The sequence below is a fragment of the Nerophis lumbriciformis genome, linkage group LG39 (assembly GCF_033978685.3).
Source record: "Nerophis lumbriciformis linkage group LG39, RoL_Nlum_v2.1, whole genome shotgun sequence".
In the NCBI taxonomy this organism is placed as follows: Eukaryota; Metazoa; Chordata; class Actinopteri; order Syngnathiformes; family Syngnathidae; genus Nerophis; species Nerophis lumbriciformis.
In genome coordinates, this window is record NC_084586.2 from 24,052,501 (window position 1) to 24,073,594 (window position 21,094).

General features: G+C 34.8%; 1 protein-coding gene across 1 annotated transcript in view; it reads left to right on the top strand.

The window, feature by feature from the left end:
• lhx5 (LIM homeobox 5) overlaps positions 1-21,094 on the top strand; it is a 33,898-nt gene that overhangs the window by 8,910 nt on the left and 3,894 nt on the right. Inside the window, exon 4 of the mRNA XM_061931776.2 lies at positions 11,527-11,692. Coding sequence (XP_061787760.1) covers positions 11,527-11,692 — 166 coding nt within the window. The remainder of the gene's footprint in view (positions 1-11,526; positions 11,693-21,094) is intronic.

The window sequence follows — 21,094 nt, forward strand, 5'->3', positions numbered from 1 at the left end:
ATCCAGCAACATAACAATCAGGGTAACATAACAATCCAGCAACATAACAATCAGGGCAACATAACAATCCAGCAACATAACAATCAGGGCAACATAACAATCCAGCAACATAACAATCAGGGCAACATAACAATCCAGCAACAAAACAATCAGGGCAACATAACAATCCAGCAACATAACAATGTTGCCCTGAGCAGCATTGTAAAAATACATAACAATGTATTTAATTAAAAATAATAATTGTACATTCTTTAATTGGGTTAGTTTGTGTCTTTCTTTTTTTGACACTGAATTGATGAATTTATGGAAGTACAATTTTGTGAACTGATTTTTAGTTTTTGTTTACATCAAAAAGGGCTGACAATTTAATAGAAAAAATATTCGGTTCATAAAAATGACGTGTTTTAGAATTGAGTGTAAAAAAATGAGTGTATAATAATTCAGTGCAGAAACATTTGCTGCTTCAAAACACAAAAGCCACTTGGCTAAATGAAGACCATGTGACGTCACAACTGACACCTCATTGGCTAAATGAAGACCATGTGACGTCACAACTGACACCTCATTGGCTAAATGAAGACCATGTGACATCACAGCTGACACCTCATTGGCTAAATGAACACCATGTGACGTCACAACTGACACCTCATTGGCTAAATGAAGACCATGTGACGTCACAGCTGACACCTCATTGGCTAAATGAAGACCATGTGACATCACAGCTGACACCTCATTGGCTAAATGAAGACCATGTGACATCACAGCTGACACCTCATTGGCTAAATGAAGACCATGTGACGTCACAGCTGACACCTCATTGGCTGCTGCCGACACATTGCTTCAGTCTTAATTCACACAAAGCTGGTCTTGCCTTTTTAAGAAGTGATTTTGTTTTGCATTGCATTTTAAAACACAGAATTTGTATACACTGAGTTTTAAAATACTAGATTTTAAAAAGATGGATGGATTTTAAAACTGCATTTTAAAACTGCATTTTAAAACACTGAATGTTCATACACAGAATTTTTAAATACTGGATTTTAAAACTGCATTTTAAAACACTGAGATTTTAAACACTGAATTTTTAAACACTGAATTTTAAAGGACTAAATATTAAACACTGTCATTTTAAACACTGAATTCAGTTGCTGGGGTAGTGACCTTGTGTGTCAGCATGTCTGTGATCTTTTTTTAATTCTTTTTTTTTATTTTTTATTTATTTTTTTATTTTTTTATTTTTTAATATATTTTATTAATATTATTTTTTTATTTTTCCCCTCCCTCAAAGGGAGAACTCGGCGGGGCGGTTGCTGGTTGTTCCATCTCCATCGTTGGGGTCCCTGCGGGTGGGGTGGGTGGTTCCCGTAGCCCCGTGCCGGGTGGTCCTGCGGCGGCCGATTTGGGTGGGGTGGCCGGGGGCTGGCCTTGCCGCGCTCTCCGGGGGTGGGGGGGTGGGCTCGTGGGGGCCCGGTTGCCGGTGGGGCGGGGGCGGTCTTCCCGTCCGGTTGCAGGGAGTCTCTGGGTCCCTCGGGCGGGGCGTCTCGCCTTTCTGCCCGTGTGGGGTGTGGTCTCTCGCTGGCTTGGGGTCTGGCTGTCCCCTGCTTTTCTCGTGCCTTGTCCTCTGCCGGGTGCGTCTGTCTGCGGCCTGCTGCTGGCCCTTGTGGGCGGTGCGGTGGGCCGGGCTCTGGGGTTCCTGTCGCTGGCCGGGTTGGCTGCGTGGGGGCGGTGGTCCCTGGTTCCCTGGGCACCACACCTACTGTTTGTGGGTTGGGCTCTCGGGGAGGAATGTATTGTACATACAAATTCACATATGCTCACATACATACATACATACATACATACATACATACATACATACATACATAGGTACCTACACTCCCACATACATACACAAAAACAGTACATATTTACATGCTTAAAGTTTGTACATCCACACGCATATTCAATATACAAACATACACATACACATACTGTACATATACACTCACTGTACAAACACATATACACACTCTGTACATATACACTCACTGTACAAACACATATACACATACTGTACATATACATTCATTGTACAAACACATATACACATACTGTACATATACATTCACTGTACAAACACATATACACATTCTGTACATATACACTCACTGTACAAACACATATACACATACTGTACATATACATTCATTGTACAAACACATATACACATACTGTACATATACATTCATTGTACAAACACATATACACATTCTGTACATATACACTCACTGTACAAACACATATACACATACTGTACATATACATTCACTGTACAAACACATATACACATACTGTACATATACATTCACTGTACAAACACATATACACATACTGTACATATACAAGTACATATGCATACTTACACTCATGCACATAATCACGTTTCATCAAACATATATTAACGTTGTTGCCCTAGGGTAAACTGGGTGTAACACATGGCACACTGACAAAGCTTAACCTATTGTTACTATAACAATCTACAAGGTTAATGTAGGTTGCTTCTCTTTCTCCCCCTCCATTCTTCTGCATTCTTTCGTATCTCAAGTTATCATGACGTATATGTATTGTTGCATTTGAACAACTGTATTGTTGATAATAGAGGTCAATTATTGGTATTGTTCATTATCAATAGCGCTATTTCTATTGGTATTTGTATTGATCCATTTGTAGTGTAATAATGTTCATTGTCATTTCTGTATTATTTTTTATTTTTCGCTAACTGCTTATTTGCTATTACTTTTACCATCATATTTGTACATGTCATATTTGCTGATGTTGCTCTATTGTTGTTGTTGTTGTTGTTTGCTGTTGTTGTTTTTGTCTCTCTGTCTAATCCCCCTCTTGTCCCCACAATTTCCCCCTCTGTCTTCTTTTTTTTTCTCTTTCTATCCCCTCCTGCTCCGGCCCGGCTGCACTAAATGATAATATAAATACATTTAATAAAGTCAAATACAAATAAGGCAACAAGAGAAGTATCCTACACTTCTCTTTTGTAAAGTACATCTGAACAGCCGATATGATCATCTACATCTACTATATGATCATCTACATCTACTATATGATCATCTACATCTACTATATGATCATCTACATCTACTATATGATCATCTACATCTACTATATGATCATCTACATCTACTATATGATCATCTACATCTACTATATGATCATCTACATCTACTATATGATCATCTACATCTACTATATGATCATCTACATCTACTATATGATCATCTACATCTACTATATGATCATCTACATCTACTATATGATCATCTACATCTACTATATGATCATCTACATCTACTATATGATCATCTACATCTACTATATGATCATCTACATCTACTATATGATCATCTACATCTACTATATGATCATCTACATCTACTATATGATCATCTACATCTACTATATGATCATCTACATCTACTATATGATCATCTACATCTACTATATGATCATCTACATCTACTATATGATCATCTACATCTACTATATGATCATCTACATCTACTATATGATCATCTACATCTACTATATGATCATCTACATCTACTATATGATCATCTACATCTACTATATGATCATCTACATCTACTATATGATCATCTACATCTACTATATGATTTGCCTGAGAAGCTGGACAGGACAAAAAAGAAGAAGAAAAAAACAAAAAAAAAGAAAGAAAAAAACACAGAATTCTAAAATGCTGATTTTTTTATATTGAATTTTAAAACACAAAATTTTAAAACGTTGAATAAAACACTGAATATTAAACCATTACATTTTAAAAGACTGAATTTTTAAACACTGAATTTGAAAAAACACAATTTTTAAACATTACATTTTTTAAAAGTGAATTTTAAACCGCCATGCATTTTCAAACACAAACATTTTACATTTGACTTTTTTCAATAAAATGGTGAGCATCATTTGATGTGCAAAGAAACATTGAGTTTCAAAGGCAAAACAAGCAGTTACATCAATTCAGTGTCAAGAAAACACTTTGGCAATAAACACACAAATTAACCTCCATATTCTTCATTGTTACGCAAGTGTAAAAAAAAGCTAAGCACTTCACGTCCCGCCCCATGTTCATTTATCACAAAAGCCAAAGAATAAGCAAAATGTGCAGGTTTTTGTGCGAGCTAACCAAGCTTTAAACAAGTGCTGGTCAATTCTTCTCTGTTACGCCCCCAAACTATTTTTAAATAGTATCATTGTTGTAAGTACACCTCTGCATAACTTTGCCTTATTACCATGAAATAAAACAACACTTTAGTGCCTCATATTTTAGTACGGCAGAAAAAAAGCATGTCCTTGCTGGTGTGTGTTTGTTGCATCGTATCACTTTCCTTTCTTGGAAACGTGACCTTCAGGCCCCCCTTTGCCATATAAGGGCAGGAGGAAGTAGCATTCAAACATGTCTGCTTATAACCAAACAAACATGGCGTCTCTTTGTTCTGCTTTGAAGACGTTCACAGTTCAAGGTGCCCGAAAAGGAGCAGGAAGAAGCCAAGCTTTTTTAATATCTCAGCAATAACTGATATCGTTTTGGCGATATGTTGTGAGCGGCGATGGAAGTAAAGAGCTCCAAAAATACATGCAATTAATTAATAGATACAGAAATACAGTTCGTTATTTACTTAATACAGACATAGTAATTATACAAATACATACACAAATCTAATCACACAAATACAAGATGAATCATACACTCACCTAGGTGAATCATGTACACACCTAGATGAATCATGTACACACTTAGATGAATCATGTACACACCTGGATGAATCATACACTCACCTAGGTGAATCATGTACACACCTAGATGAATCATGTACACACCTGGATGAATCATACACTCACCTAGATGAATCATGTACACACTTAGATGAATCATGTACACACCTGGATGAATCATGTACACACCTAGATGAATCATGTACACACCTAGATGAATCATGTACACACCTAGATGAATCATGTACACACCTAGATGAATCATGTACACACCTGGATGAATCATACACTCACCTAGATGAATCATGTACACACTTAGATGAATCATGTACACACCTGGATGAATCATGTACACACCTAGATGAATCATGTACACACCTAGATGAATCATGTACACACTTAGATGAATCATACACTCACCTAGATGAATCATGTACACACTTAGATGAATCATGTACACACTTAGATAAAATCATGTACACACCTAGATGAATCATGTACACACCTAGATGAATCATGTACACACCTAGATGGATCATGTACACACTTAGATGAATCATGTACACACCTAGATGAATCATGTACACGCCTAGATGAATCATGTACACACCTGGATGAATCATGTACACACCTAGATGAATCATGTACACACTTAGATGAATCATGTACACACTTAGATGAATCATGTACACACCTAGATGAATCATGTACACACTTAGATGAATCATGTACACACTTAGATGAATCATGTACACACTTAGATGAATCATGTACACACCTAGATGAATCATGTACACACCTAGATGAATCATGTACACACCTAGATGAATCATGTACACACCTAGATGAATCATGTACACACCTGGATGAATCATGTACACACCTAGATGAATCATGTACACACCTAGATGAATCATGTACACACCTAGATGAATCATGTACACACCTAGATGAATCATGTACACACCTAGATGAATCATGTACACACCTGGATGAATCATGTACACACCTAGATGAATCATGTACACACTTAGATGAATCATGCACTCACTTAGATGAATCATGTACACACCTAGATGAATCATGTACACACCTAGATGAATCATGCACTCACTTAGATGAATGATCTTTTAGCCACACATTCAGTTTGAGATGTCCGTCTTTCCATAATGAGTGAGAATTGTGCAAAATACTTCCTGAAAGAAGTTGAGCTCCATCTGTTGCCAAATAAATAAATAAATTCCTTCAAGTTCCTTCATGACATTCTGCTAATCCAACATTGGGGTCTTTCCTTGAGCTAAATGTAATAACACAAGTGAATAATCACTGATTAATCATGATTAACCCAAATTCCAAAATGTGATAGATCTGATAAAAAATGGACAGCTATGATAAATACAACACATAATAAATGATATAAGTATGAGTAAATACATCACATAATAAATGATATATGTAGGAATAAATACAACACATAATAAATGATATAAGTATGAGTAAATACATCACATAATAAATGATATATGTAGGAGTAAATACATCACATAATAAATGATATAAGTAGGAGTAAAAACATCACATAATAAATGATGTCTGCGATGAGGTGGCGACTTGTCCAGGGTGTACCCCGCCTTCCGCCCGATTGTAGCTGAGATAGGCTCCAGCGCCCCCCGCGACCCCAAAAAGGGAATAAGCGGTAGAAAATGGATGGATGGATGGAATAAATGATGTATGTAGGAGTAAATACATCACATAATAAATGATATATGTAGGAATAAATATATCACATAATAAATGATATAAGTAGGAGTAAATACACCACATAATAAATGATATAAGTAGGAGTAAATATATCACATAATAAATGATGTATGTAGGAGTAAATACATCACATAATAAATGATATAAGTAGGAGTAAATATAACACATAATGAATGATATAAGTAGGAGTAAATACATCATACAATAAATGATGTATGTAGGAGTAAATACATCACATAATAAATGATATATGTAGGAGTAAATACATCACATAATAAATGATGTATGTAGAAGTAAATACATCACATATTAAATGATATAAGTAGGAGTAAATACATCACATAATAAATGATATAAGTAGGAGTAAATATATCACATAATAAATGATGTATGTAGGAAGTAAATACATCACATAATAAATGACGTAAGTAGGAGTAAATACATCACAAAATAAATGATATATGGAGGAGTAAATACATCACATAATACATGATATATGTAGGTGTAAATACCTCACATAATAAATGACATAAGTAGGAGTAAATACATCACATAATAAATGATATATGGAGGAGTAAATACATCACATAATACATGATATATGTAGGTGTAAATACATTACATAATAAATTATATATGTAGGAGTAAATACATTACATAATAAATTATATATGTAGGAGTAAATACATTACATAATAAATTATATATGTAAGAGTAAATGCATCACATCATAAATTATATATGTGGGAGTAAATACATCACATAATAAATGATGTATGTAGGAGTAAATACACCACATAATAAATGATTTAAGTAGGAGTAAATATATCACATAATAAATGATGTATGTAGGAGTAAATACATCACATAATAAATGATATAAGTAGGAGTAAATACAGGTAAAAGCCAGTAAATTAGAATATTTAGAAAAACTTGATTTATTTCAGTAATTGCATTCAAAAGGTGTAACTTGTACATTATATTTATTCATTGCACACAGACTGATGCATTCAAATGTTTATTTCATTTAATTTTGATGATTTGAAGTGGCAACAAATGAAAATCCAAAATTCCGTGTGTCACAAAATTAGAATTTTACTTAAGGCTAATACAAAAAAGGGATTTTTAGAAATGTTGGCCAACTGAAAAGTATGAAAATGAAAAATATGAGCATGTACAATACTCAATACTTGGTTGGAGCTCCTTTTGCCTCAATTACTGCGTTAATGCGGCGTGGCATGGAGTCGATGAGTTTCTGGCACTGCTCAGGTGTTATGAGAGCCCAGGTTGCTCTGATAGTGGCCTTCAACTCTTCTGCGTTTTTGGGTCTGGCATTCTGCATCTTCCTTTTCACAATACCCCACAGATTTTCTATGGGGCTAAGGTCAGGGGAGTTGGCGGGCCAATTTAGAACAGAAATACCATGGTCCGTAAACCAGGCACGGGTAGATTTTGCGCTGTGTGCAGGCGCCAAGTCCTGTTGGAACTTGAAATCTCCATCTCCATAGAGCAGGTCAGCAGCAGGAAGCATGAAGTGCTCTAAAACTTGCTGGTAGACGGCTGCGTTGACCCTGGATCTCAGGAAACAGAGTGGACCGACACCAGCAGATGACATGGCACCCCAAACCATCACCCAACCATGCAAATGTTGCATTTCCTTTGGAAATCGAGGTCCCAGAGTCTGGAGGAAGACAGGAGAGGCACAGGATCCACGTTGCCTGAAGTCTAGTGTAAAGTTTCCACCATCAGTGATGGTTTGGGGTGCCATGTCATCTGCTGGTGTCGGTCCACTCTGTTTCCTGAGATCCAGGGTCAACGCAGCCGTCTACCAGCAAGTTTTAGAGCACTTCATGCTTCCTGCTGCTGACCTGCTCTATGGAGATGGAGATTTCAAGTTCCAACAGGACTTGGCGCCTACACACAGCGCAAAATCTACCCGTGCCTGGTTTACGGACCATGGTATTTCTGTTCTAAATTGGCCCGCCAACTCCCCTGACCTTAGCCCCATAGAAAATATGTGGGGTATTGTGAAAAGGAAGATGCAGAATGCCAGACCCAAAAACGCAGAAGAGTTGAAGGCCACTATCAGAGCAACCTGGGCTCTCATAACACCTGAGCAGTGCCAGAAACTCATCGACTCCATGCCACGCCGCATTAACGCAGTAATTGAGGCAAAAGGAGCTCCAACCAAGTATTGAGTATTGTACATGCTCATATTTTTCATTTTCATACTTTTCAGTTGGCCAACATTTCTAAAAATCCCTTTTTTGTATTAGCCTTAAGTAATATTCTAATTTTGTGACACACGGAATTTTGGATTTTCATTTGTTGCCACTTCAAATCATCAAAATTAAATGAAATAAACATTTGAATGCATCAGTCTGTGTGCAATGAATAAATATAATGTACAAGTTACACCTTTTGAATGCAATTACTGAAATAAATCAAGTTTTTCTAAATATTCTAATTTACTGGCTTTTACCTGTACATCACATAATAAATGATGTATGTAGGAGTAAATTCATCACATAATAAATGATATAAGTAGGAGTAAATACATCACATAATAAATGATATAAGTAGGAGTAAATACATCACATAATAAATGATATAAGTAGGAGTAAATACATCACATAATAAATGATATAAGTAGGAGTAAATACATCACATAATAAATGATATAAGTAGGAGTAAATACATCACATAATAAATGATATATGTAGGAGTAAATACATCACATAATAAATGATGTTTGTAGGAGTAAATACACCACATAATAAATGATATAAGTAGGAGTAAATACATCACATGATAAATGATGTATGTAGGAGTAAATACCGATACATCACATAATAAATGATATAAGTAGGAGTAAATACATCACATAATAAATGATATATGTAGGAGTAAATACATCACATAATAAATGATATAAGTAGGAGTAAATACATCACATAATAAATGATGTATGTAGGAGTAAATACATCACATAATAAATGATATAAGTAGGAGTAAATACATCACATAATAAATGATATATGTAGGAGTAAATACATCACATAATAAATAATGTATGTAGGAGTAAATACATCACATAATAAATTATGTATGTAGGAGTAAATACATCACATAATGAATGATATATGTAGGAGTAAATACATCACATAATAAATAATGTATGTAGGAGTAAATACATCACATAATAAATGATATAAGTAGGAGTAAATACATCACATAATAAATGATATATGTAGGAGTAAATACATCACATAATAAATGATGTACTGTATGTTTGAGTAAATACATCACATAATAAATGATATAAGTAGGAGTAAATACATCACATAATAAATGATGTATGTAGGAGAATTACATCACATAATAAATGATATATGTAGGAGTAAATACATCACATAATAAATAATGTATGTAGGAGTAAATACATCACATAATAAATGATGTATGTAGGAGTAAATACATCACATAATAAATGACATATGTAGGTGTAAATACATCATATAATAAATAATGTATGTAGGAGTAAATACATCACATAATAAATGATATAAGTAGGAGTAAATACATCATATAATAAATGATATAAGTAGGAGTAAATACATCACATAATAAATGATATATGTAGGAGTAAATACATCACATAATAAATGATATATGTAGGAGTAAATACATCACATAATAAATGATATATGTAGGAGTAAATACATCAAATAATAAATGATATAAGTAGGAGTAAATACATCACATAATAAATGATATATGTAGGAGTAAATACATCACATAATAAATGATATATGTAGGAGTAAATACATCAAATAATGAATGATATAAGTAGGAGTAAATACATCACATAATAAATGATATATGTAGGTGTAAATACATCACATAATAAATGATATAAGTAGGAGTAAATACATCACATAATAAATAATGTATGTAGGAGTAAATACATCACATAATAAATGATATATGTAGGAGTAAATACATCACATAATAAATGATATAAGTAGGAGTAAATACATGACATAATAAATAATGTATGTAGGAGTAAATACATCACATAATAAATGATATAAGTAGGAGTAAATACATCACATAATAAATAATGTATGTAGGAGTAAATACATCACATAATAAATGATATATGTAGGAGTAAATACATCACATAATAAATGATATAAGTAGGAGTAAATACATCACATAATAAATAATGTATGTAGGAGTAAAAGTATGTACTGCAGTGTTTAGCAATATAAGATCAATACACATCTTTTTTGAAATATATTTTTTAAAACACATCTTTTAAGTCAGGCTTTTTACTGATCATGCTAAACTCATTTGATATTTATTGTTAGTTTTATTGTTATGTTATTGTTACTGCTATTATTCTTATTATTATGTGTTTTGTTCATTCATTCATGTAGTATTTATATACTTTTGACATATGTATAGTCTGACTGATTAGGACAGTGTTTATGTCCTAATCAGAAGGCAGCGGAAAATATCTGGAGCTCAAGTCATAGAGAAGTTTTGTAAGCGCAGAAAATATGACTAAAGTGGCGAAACTGTATTTGAATTTGCACTTACATTGAATACATTTTAGCACTGCGTCATTGTATATTTACTTGTTATATTTGGTTAGTATTATTTTTGTAATCAGCCTGACCTTCCATCCATACATTTTCTACCGCTTGTCCCTTTGGGTGTGGCGGGGGGTGCTAGAGCCTATCTCAGCTGCAGTCTGGCGGAAGGCGGTGTACACCCTGGACAAGTCACCATCTCATCACAGACAGACAACATTCCCTCTAAGCCTTGCTTATATATTTGGTGATCAACACATTAGACAAAGTTGTTAAGTAGCTTAGGTATATTTATTGAATACAATTAAAAGCAAGTGTAAGATTGCTAATTAATATATATATCATTATATATTTCTTTGGTAACTCTTTTTTTTTTTGCCAGGTTTGGTTCCAGAACCGAAGGTCCAAAGAGCGACGGATGAAGCAGTTAAGCGCTTTGGGGGCCCGCAGGCACGCCTTCTTCAGGGGGCCGAGGAGGATGAGGCCCCTGGGTGGGAGACTGGAGGACCCGGACATCCTGGGCCCCGCGGCGTACGGCTACTACGGAGGTGAGTTCAGGTTCCGGGCCAGGGCCTGTTGGCTACGCTGCCCGGCCCGGCCATGAGAAGGTGTCAGCCTCATGCACTTTAGACGAGGTCTTCACCCACCAGTCCAGTCTTCTGAACGGCTCTTTGAAGTGAGTCACGACAGCCCTTTTTATCAACACGCAGATGCAATATAACTAAAACTATTACTTTTATTTTTATTTTGAAGTGCATTTTGTTCATTTATGTTGAATTCACTTTTATGGTTCATTGTTCTTATGCACACAAACATTTGGTATTTACACTTTTATTATTTCCTAAAATATTTATTTTAATATTATTTAAACATTCAGTTCATTCTTACTTGTTTTGTGCATTGTTTTATCTGTCTTATTAACACAACTACAACGTTCTTTAGGTCAGGGCATGGGTTCTCAAACTGTGGCTCCATCTAGTGGTACGCCAAAGAATCTCTTGATTAAAATACAGTTTTATTTTCCCATATTTAAACACAGTGTTGCCGTTCAAATCGTGTGTCGTGTTACATTGACCACAAACATTACATCTACTTGTTGAAGAAAACCTCTGATTTGTTTTTAATGAGCACTTCGGCCTACTGTGGTACTTTATTTTAATATTTTCATTATGGTGGTACTTAATGAATACTTAGGTCTACTACACTACTGTATTTAATGTTGTCATTATGGTGGTACTTAATGAATACTTAAGTCTACTACACTACTGTATGTAATGTTGTCATTAAGGTGGTACTTAATGAATACTTAGGTCTACTACACTACTGTATGTAATGTTGTCATTAAGGTGGTACTTAATGAATACTTAGGTCTACTACACTACTGTATGTAATGTTGTCATAAAGGTGGTATTTAATGAATACTTAGGTCTACTACACTACTGTATGTAATGTTGTCATAAAGGTGGTATTTAATGAATACTTAGGTCTACTACACTACTGTATGTAATGTTGTCATTAAGGTGGTATTTAATGAATACTTAGGTCTACTACACTACTGTATGTAATGTTGTCATTAAGGTGGTATTTAATGAATACTTAGGTACAAACAAAAAATAAAGACAATTATTGTTGATATTTTGTAATAATGTTTCCAGTAATATTAGTGTAAATGTAAATAAATGATTGTGATCCACATCAGTCTTGAAAAGACATGAAATAAGTGTGAAGAAATAAGGAGTGGTTTCTAGAAAGGCTCCATAAATGTCATCTTCACTAAAGTTAGTCTTTGTTGGTCACTTGTTTTGTCCTCAAATAGTGAACATTTTGAAAGGCATTTGAGATTGCATGTTTTTGTTGGGTGGCCACGTGGAAAGCGACACTCTTGTTGTGACACAATGAATGTTGTGACACAATGAATGTTGTGACACAATGAATGTTGTGACACAATGAATGTTGTGACACAATGAATGTTGTGACACAATGAATGCAAATGTGCTCTCCGAGGCTCAATGTCACTTAAAAAAAGCCAAAAAAAGCAACAAACAGCATTTAGCAGTTTGACTCTGTCACGGCTGAGAGGATCAAAGTGTTTATTCCAATCAGCCGCTTTGTAAACAAACAGGACGGCGTGACACGTTATGCAGACACTTGGGCTTATCGGGAATATTTACACTTCTTCCTGGAGCTGAGAGGCAAACGTTTACGTCTGCAAGCGCCGAGCCAACGCTGGATTTGCCTGCTGCTCACTTTCATGACGAGCTCGCTAAACGAGCAAAGACTTGAAGTCATCACTCGTGGGTTTCCTTTCCCGCTGACAGCACACACTCCTCAATCACGCAACTCACGCTCACCATTTCAAGCAATCAATCTAACCTACCTTTTTTCTAAACACCACTGAAGTCAATTTAAAGTCCTCAATGAGTTTGACGTACGCTTTTGTAAATATCGCAGAAAGTTAGGACTTTAACAAACTGAACGTCCGTGTCTTCGTGAACATTGATCAACATTTAAAGGTGTTACATGTAGTCATGTGGCCAGAAATGGTACTGCAATCAGGCTCAAATTCTCTAGTCCCCTCCCACTCTCCATGACTGAGGTTCATATATCATATACAGTATTTCATACTTTGATGTACTCTCTCCATGGAATATACAGTATTTCATACTTTGATGTACTCTCTCCATGACTGAGGTTCATATATCATATACAGTATTTCATACTTTGATGTACTCTCTCCATGACTGAGGTTCATATATAATATATTTTATTTGATATGTGTTAGGCCTACTTTGATGGCAAGCCGAGGCCAACAGTAAAATGTCATTTGGTTGAGCATGTTGACGCACTGCATTCTCTTCCGAGTGCGCACATCACCATCTTTAGTGCAGAGTCCATTCTATGAGACAACTCATGTTACGCCTCAATCATATAGCATGTGAATACACACATGTCATGCTACTAGCATGTGAATACACACATGTCATGCATGATGTTGTGGCAGCCCATATGTGCCTGATGCACACACACTACCACACATATGTGCCTGATGCACACACACTACCACAAATATGTGCCTGATGCACACACACTACCACACATATGTGCCTGATGCACACACACTACCACACATATGTGCCTGATGCACACACACTACCACACATATGTGCCTGATGCACACACACTACCACAAACCGCAATTAGCCGTGCTAATGTTGGAAGCATTTCCTCAGCATATTGAGAAGGAAATAGGCATTGAAACTACACGTCTTTCTACTAAATACATTGTCCTGTCAGTTGGATGACACATGGACATACATGCTAACTAGCATATGTTAGCATGTATGTCCATGTGTCATTGACTGGGCTAGCATGGTTGCAGGAACATACTATCTTTGTTAGACAAGATCATCAGAGATCATCAGGAACATACGATCTTTGTTAGACAAGATCATCAGAGATCATCAGGAACATACTATCTTTGTTAGACAAGATCATCAGAGATCATCAGGAACATACTATCTTTGTTAGACAAGATCATCAGAGATCATCAGGAACATACGATCTTTGTTAGACAAGATCATAGACTGTATTGGACAACAAAGTTGACATACCAAATGTACATTTCCATTGATCACAAGTAATAAGACAACTGACTTATCCATCAAGGAGGAAATGAGCAAGTATGGCACCTTGAATAATGAATGAACATACGTTTTTGTAAGCTTGGGCGGGTTGTCATTGACCCTAATTGTCATTTTGTACAAATAAAGAATACAACCGATTTTTTAACGGAACTCGCATACGCGTTTTACGCAAACATTAGAGCCATCATTAAAGAGTCGTAGATGGACATAACCTAATTCTATTCAAATTTGAAGATAGTTTATTCCTCAGTTCAACTTTTATTATTTTTGTAAAACCAAATATATTTTTATTTTCAACAAAGGTTTTTGTCATTTAAAGTTAGTTAAGTTTTGTAATGACTGAAGTCAATTTCAAGTCCTTGGGCTTGACGTATGTTTTGTAAACATGGCAGAGAGTTACGTCTTTAACTGAACGTTAGTGTTTTCCTAAATATTGTTTTGTAAACATGGCAGAGTTACGTCTTTAATTGAACGTTAGTGTTTTCCTAAATATTGTTTTGTAAACATGGCAGAGTTACGTCTTTAACTGAAGGTTAGTGTTTTCCTAAATATTGTTTTGTAAACATGGCAGAGTTACATCTTTGACTGAACGTTAGTGTTTTCCTAAATATTGTTTTGTAAACATGGCAGAGAGTTACGTTTTTAATTGAACGTTAGTGTTTTCCTAAATATTGTTTTGTAAACATGGCAGAGAGTTACGTCTTTAACTGAACGTTAGTGTTTTCCTAAATATTGTTTTGTAAACATGGCAGAGTTACGTCTTTAATTGAACGTTAGTGTTTTCCTAAATATTGTTTTGTAAACATGGCAGAGTTACGTCTTTAACTGAAGGTTAGTGTTTTCCTAAATATTGTTTTGTAAACATGGCAGAGTTACATCTTTGACTGAACGTTAGTGTTTTCCTAAATATTGTTTTGTAAACATGGCAGAGAGTTACGTCTTTAATTGAACGTTAGTGTTTTCCTAAATATTGTTTTGTAAACATGGCAGAGAGTTACGTCTTTAACTGAACGTTAGTGTTTTCCTAAATATTGTTTTGTAAACATGGCAGAGTTACGTCTTTGACTGAACATTAGTGTTTTCCTAAATATTGTTTTGTAAACATGGCAGAGAGTTACGTCTTTAACTGAAGGTTAGTGTTTTCCTAAATATTGTTTTGTAAACATGGCAGAGTTACATCTTTAATTGAACGTTAGTGTTTTCCTAAATATTGTTATGTAAACATGGCAGAGTTACGTCTTCAACTGAAGGTTAGTGTTTTCCTAAATATTGTTTTGTAAACATGGCAGAGAGTTACGTCTTTAATTGAACGTTAGTGTTTTCCTAAATATTGTTTTGTAAACATGGCAGAGAGTTACGTCTTTAACTGAACGTTAGTGTTTTCCTAAATATTGTTTTGTAAACATGGCAGAGTTACGTCTTTGACTGAACATTAGTGTTTTCCTAAATATTGTTTTGTAAACATGGCAGAGAGTTACGTCTTTAATTGAACGTTAGTGTTTTCCTAAATATTGTTTTGTAAACATGGCAGAGTTACGTCTTTAATTGAACGTTAGTGTTTTCCTAAATATTGTTTTGTAAACATGGCAGAGGGTTACGTCTTTGACTGAACGTTAGTGTTTTCCTATATATTGTTTTGTAAACATGGCAGAGAGTTACGTCTTTAACTGAACGTTAGTGTTTTCCTAAATATTGTTTTGTAAACATGGCAGAGAGTTACGTCTTTAACTGAACGTTAGTGTTTTCCTAAATATTGTTTTGTAAACATGGCAGAGAGTTACGTCTTTAATTGAACGTTAGTGTTTTCCTAAATATTGTTTTGTAAACATGGCAGAGTTACGTCTTTAATTGACCGTTAGTATTTTCTTAAATATTGTTTTGTAAACATGGCAGAGTTACGTCTTTAATTGAACGTTAGTGTTCTCCTAAATATTGTTTTGTAAACATGGCAGAGAGTTACGTCTTTAACTGAACGTTAGTGTTCTCCTAAATATTGTTTTGTAAACATGGCAGAGAGTTATGTCTTTAATTGAACGTTAGTGTTTTCCTAAATATTGTTTTGTAAACATGGCAGAGTTACGTCTTTAACTGAACGTTAGTGTTTTCCTAAATATTGTTTTGTAAACATGGCAGAGAGTTACGTCTTTAATTGAACGTTAGTGTTTTCCTAAATATTGTTTTGTAAACATGGCAGAGTTACGTCTTTAATTGACCGTTAGTATTTTCTTAAATATTGTTTTGTAAACATGGCAGAGTTACGTCTTTAATTGAACGTTAGTGTTCTCCTAAATATTGTTTTGTAAACATGGCAGAGAGTTACGTCTTTAATTGAACGTTAGTGTTTTTTTAAACATCGATGAAAATGTGCTCTTTAGGGAATATACGTTTTTGCTAGCGTGTGAGTCTCTACCAGACTTCGCCTATGAGTTTTTCCTAAACATTAGAGACAATGTCAAAGAGCCCTTGATGAACCCAGTCTACATATTTTTTCTAATTAAAAATAGTTTATTCCTTTGTTCAACTTCTACTATTTTTATAACATCGAAGACAATTTAGTCGTCAACAAACCTAACGTACGTGTTTTTATGTAAAACTTATGACAATTTAAGTCGTCAATGAACCGACTGTAAGTTTTTGTTAAAAATATTGAGCCGTCCATAACTTTTGTTTTACATTTTGCAAATTTTCAAGCGAATTTGAAGTCTTTAATGAGTCTAACAAGCTTTAGTGTCAACGACGTCAAACATAGTTTACATATCTTTGCATACGGGTTTTCATAAACACTGATGCAATTCTGCTCTTAACATTTTTGTTAGCCTGTGAGTCTTGACTAGACCTCCCTTATGCGTTTGTGGTAAACATTGGAGACAACGTTAAAGAGTCCTAGCTGAACCTAACGTACACATTTTTTTTTTCAAATTGGAAGGTAGTTTATTCCTCAGTTCAACCGCTACCGTTGTAACATCAAAGACATTTTACTCTTCATCGAAACTAGCCTGCGTGTTTTTATGTAAAAACCGAGCACACTTCAGGGTCGTCAACAAACCTGCCGCACGTTTCTGTAAACATGGCAGGCAGGTACGTCTTCAACAAACCCAACAGTCGGGCTTTCGTAAACATTGATGAAAATGTGCTCTTTGACGAACATGCAGTTGTAAATATTAGAGACGATGATTACGAGTCATTGCCGAGTCTCATCTACATATTTTATTCAAATTAAAAACTGTTTACTTCGAAGTTCCATTTCTATTAGTTTTGTAATATCAAGGACATTTTAGTCTTCAAATAAACCTAACACGTGTTTTTATGTAAAAACTGAAGACAATTTAGGGGGGGTCAATGAACTCTTATTTTGTTTTGTTTTGTAAACATTGATTTATATTTCCAAAAGATCTAAGAGGATTTAAAAGTTGTCAATGAAGCTAATGTGCTTTTTCCGTAACAACAAAAACAGTTCAATCTTCAACATATTGTCGTGTAGATGTTCTTCGTAAACGCTTTTTAACAAACGCACGTTTTTTTTAAGCCTGTGAGTTTTTACCGGACCTCACCTAAGCTTTTTTTGCAAACATTAAAACCGACAGCAAATATTCGCCACTGAACCTTTTCGTAAACACTGAAGACAAAGACACTTTAGTGTTTACGTGAGCGTTTAAGACCGTTTAGATTGGTAAACGCCCGTTTTTGTGAAATCTGAAGACACTTCAGTCACCAGTTAAGCTAACGTGCATATTTTTCTTGCTTTCGTCTTTGGCAAACTTAACAAACGTTTTCGTAAACATTTGCGACTGTTTAGAAAGCTCACAGGTCATTTTGTAAACGTCTTACTCTTCAAACAACCTAACAAAAGTATTTTTTTGGAAACATCAAAGGCAAGACGATTTAGTCTTCAATGAGCCTGACTTAACTCTTTTTAAAAACTTCGAAGACAGTTTAGTCGTTGAAGCTAGCATACTCGTTTTTGTAAAGATCAAAGACAATTTCATCGTCAATTAACCTTACGCGCATATTTTTCTTTGAACATTTTATTTATAGTCTTCAATAAACTAAAAACAGTGAAAACAATTTCAAGAAACCACTTTTGTCTTGACTAAACTGAACGTGAATGTTTGTCGTAAACATCAAAGACAGTGTCGCGTTTAGCAAATTAGTGTACAAAAAGCAACTACAATGTCGACATCAATTGACCTTAGGCACATATCTATCTTTGAACATTTTAATTTTAGTCTTTGTTAAACTTAAGATACAAACATAGTGAAAACAGTTGAAAGAAAACACTTCCGTCTTGACTAAACCTAACGTGAATGTTGGTCGTAACCATCAAAGACAGTTTAGCAAACTAGCGTACAAAAACCAATGACAATTTAGTTGTCAATGAACCTAGATTGTGTCTTAGATTTGTCAATAACGTACACATTGTTGTAAACGTTTAGTTTTCAGTTGAAGTTGCTCTGTAATTGGTTAAAAATTACATATTTTAAAAATAGAATATCGCAAAAACAACACCAATGGCTAACATTTGTTAGCAATAGCAGTTTAAGAGGATAGATTGATTAAATAAATGTCTGTACGCTAAACGTCACCATTTAAAGTTGGACTTGCTCAAAAAATTGCTGCGTTTCTGGCAAATGTGCATAAGTGACGTTCAAGACCACGAGAGGGAAAACACGTTGCTGTTGAAGCAGTCAGTGAAATCGGACACTTTTCCAAACTTATTTTTTGTTGCATAACTTGATACTTTTGTCTTGTGTGTGTGAAAGGGGTGTGGTTTGCATGCTTGGACCAGGAAGAGGACAACATCTACCTTGGCAAACCTCAACCACAGTTTGGTGTTTGACAAAACCAAACTTCGGGTTTTTGTGACAACGGAAGACCATTTTGAAGATTTCTCTAACTGAAGTAAACGCCGAAGATCATTAAGATGGAATTTAATTGGAACTAACAAAAGATCATTGAGATGGAATGTAACTGTAACTAACAAAATATAATAGAGATGGAATGTAACTGTAACTAACAAAATATAATAGAGATGGAATGTAACTGTAACTAACAAAATATAATAGAGATGGAATGTAACTGTAACTAACAAAATATAATAGAGATGGAATGTAACTGTAACTAACACAATATAATAGAGATGGAATGTAACTGTAACTAACAAAATATAATAGAGATGGAATGTAACTGTAACTAACACAATATAATAGAGATGGAATGTAACTGTAACTAACAAAATATAATAGAGATGGAATGTAACTGTAACTAACAAAAAATAATAGAGATGGAATGTAACTGTAACTAACACAATATAATAGAGATGGAATGTAACTGTAACTAACAAAATATAATAGAGATGGAATGTAACTGTAACTAACAAAATATAATAGAGATGGAATGTAACTGTAACTAACAAAATTTAATAGAGATGGAATGTAACTGTAACTAACAAAATATAATAGAGATGGAATGTAACTGTAACTAACAAAATATAATAGAGATGGAATGTAACTGTAACTAACACAATTTAATAGAGATGGAATGTAACTGTAACTAACAAAGTATAATAGAGATGGAATGTAACTGTAACTAACACAATATAATAGAGATGGGATGTAACTGGATGGATGGATGGATGATGGATGGATGGATGGTAGGATGTAACTGTAACTAACAAAGTATAATAGAGATGGAATGTAACTGTAACTAAGAAAAGATCATTGAGAGGGAATGTAACATCGTGATTCAACCTGGCAGCTTCATTCATTCATTCATTCATGTCCAGGTGTCTGCCACTAGCAGCAGCTTCATTCATTCATTCATTCATGTGCAGGTGTCTGCCACTAGCAGCAGCTTCATTCATTCATTCATTCATTCATGTGCAGGTGTCTGCCACTAGCAGCAGCTTCATTCATTCATTCATTCATGTGCATGTGTCTGCCACTAGCAGCAGCTTCATTCATTCATTCATTCATGTGCATGTGTCTGCCACTAGCAGCAGCTTCATTCATTCATTCATTCATGTGCATGTGTCTGCCACTAGCAGCAGCTTCATTCATTCATTCATTCATTCATTCATTCATTCATGTCCAGGTGTCTGCCACTAGCAGCAGCTTCATTCATTCATTCATTCATTCATGTGCATGTGTCTGCCACTAGCAGCAGCTTCATTCATTCATTCATTCATTCATGTGCAGGTGTCTGCCACTAGCAGCAGCTTCATTCATTCATTCATTCATGTGCATGTGTCTGCCACTAGCAGCAGCTTCATTCATTCATTCATTCATTCATGTGCATGTGTCTGCCACT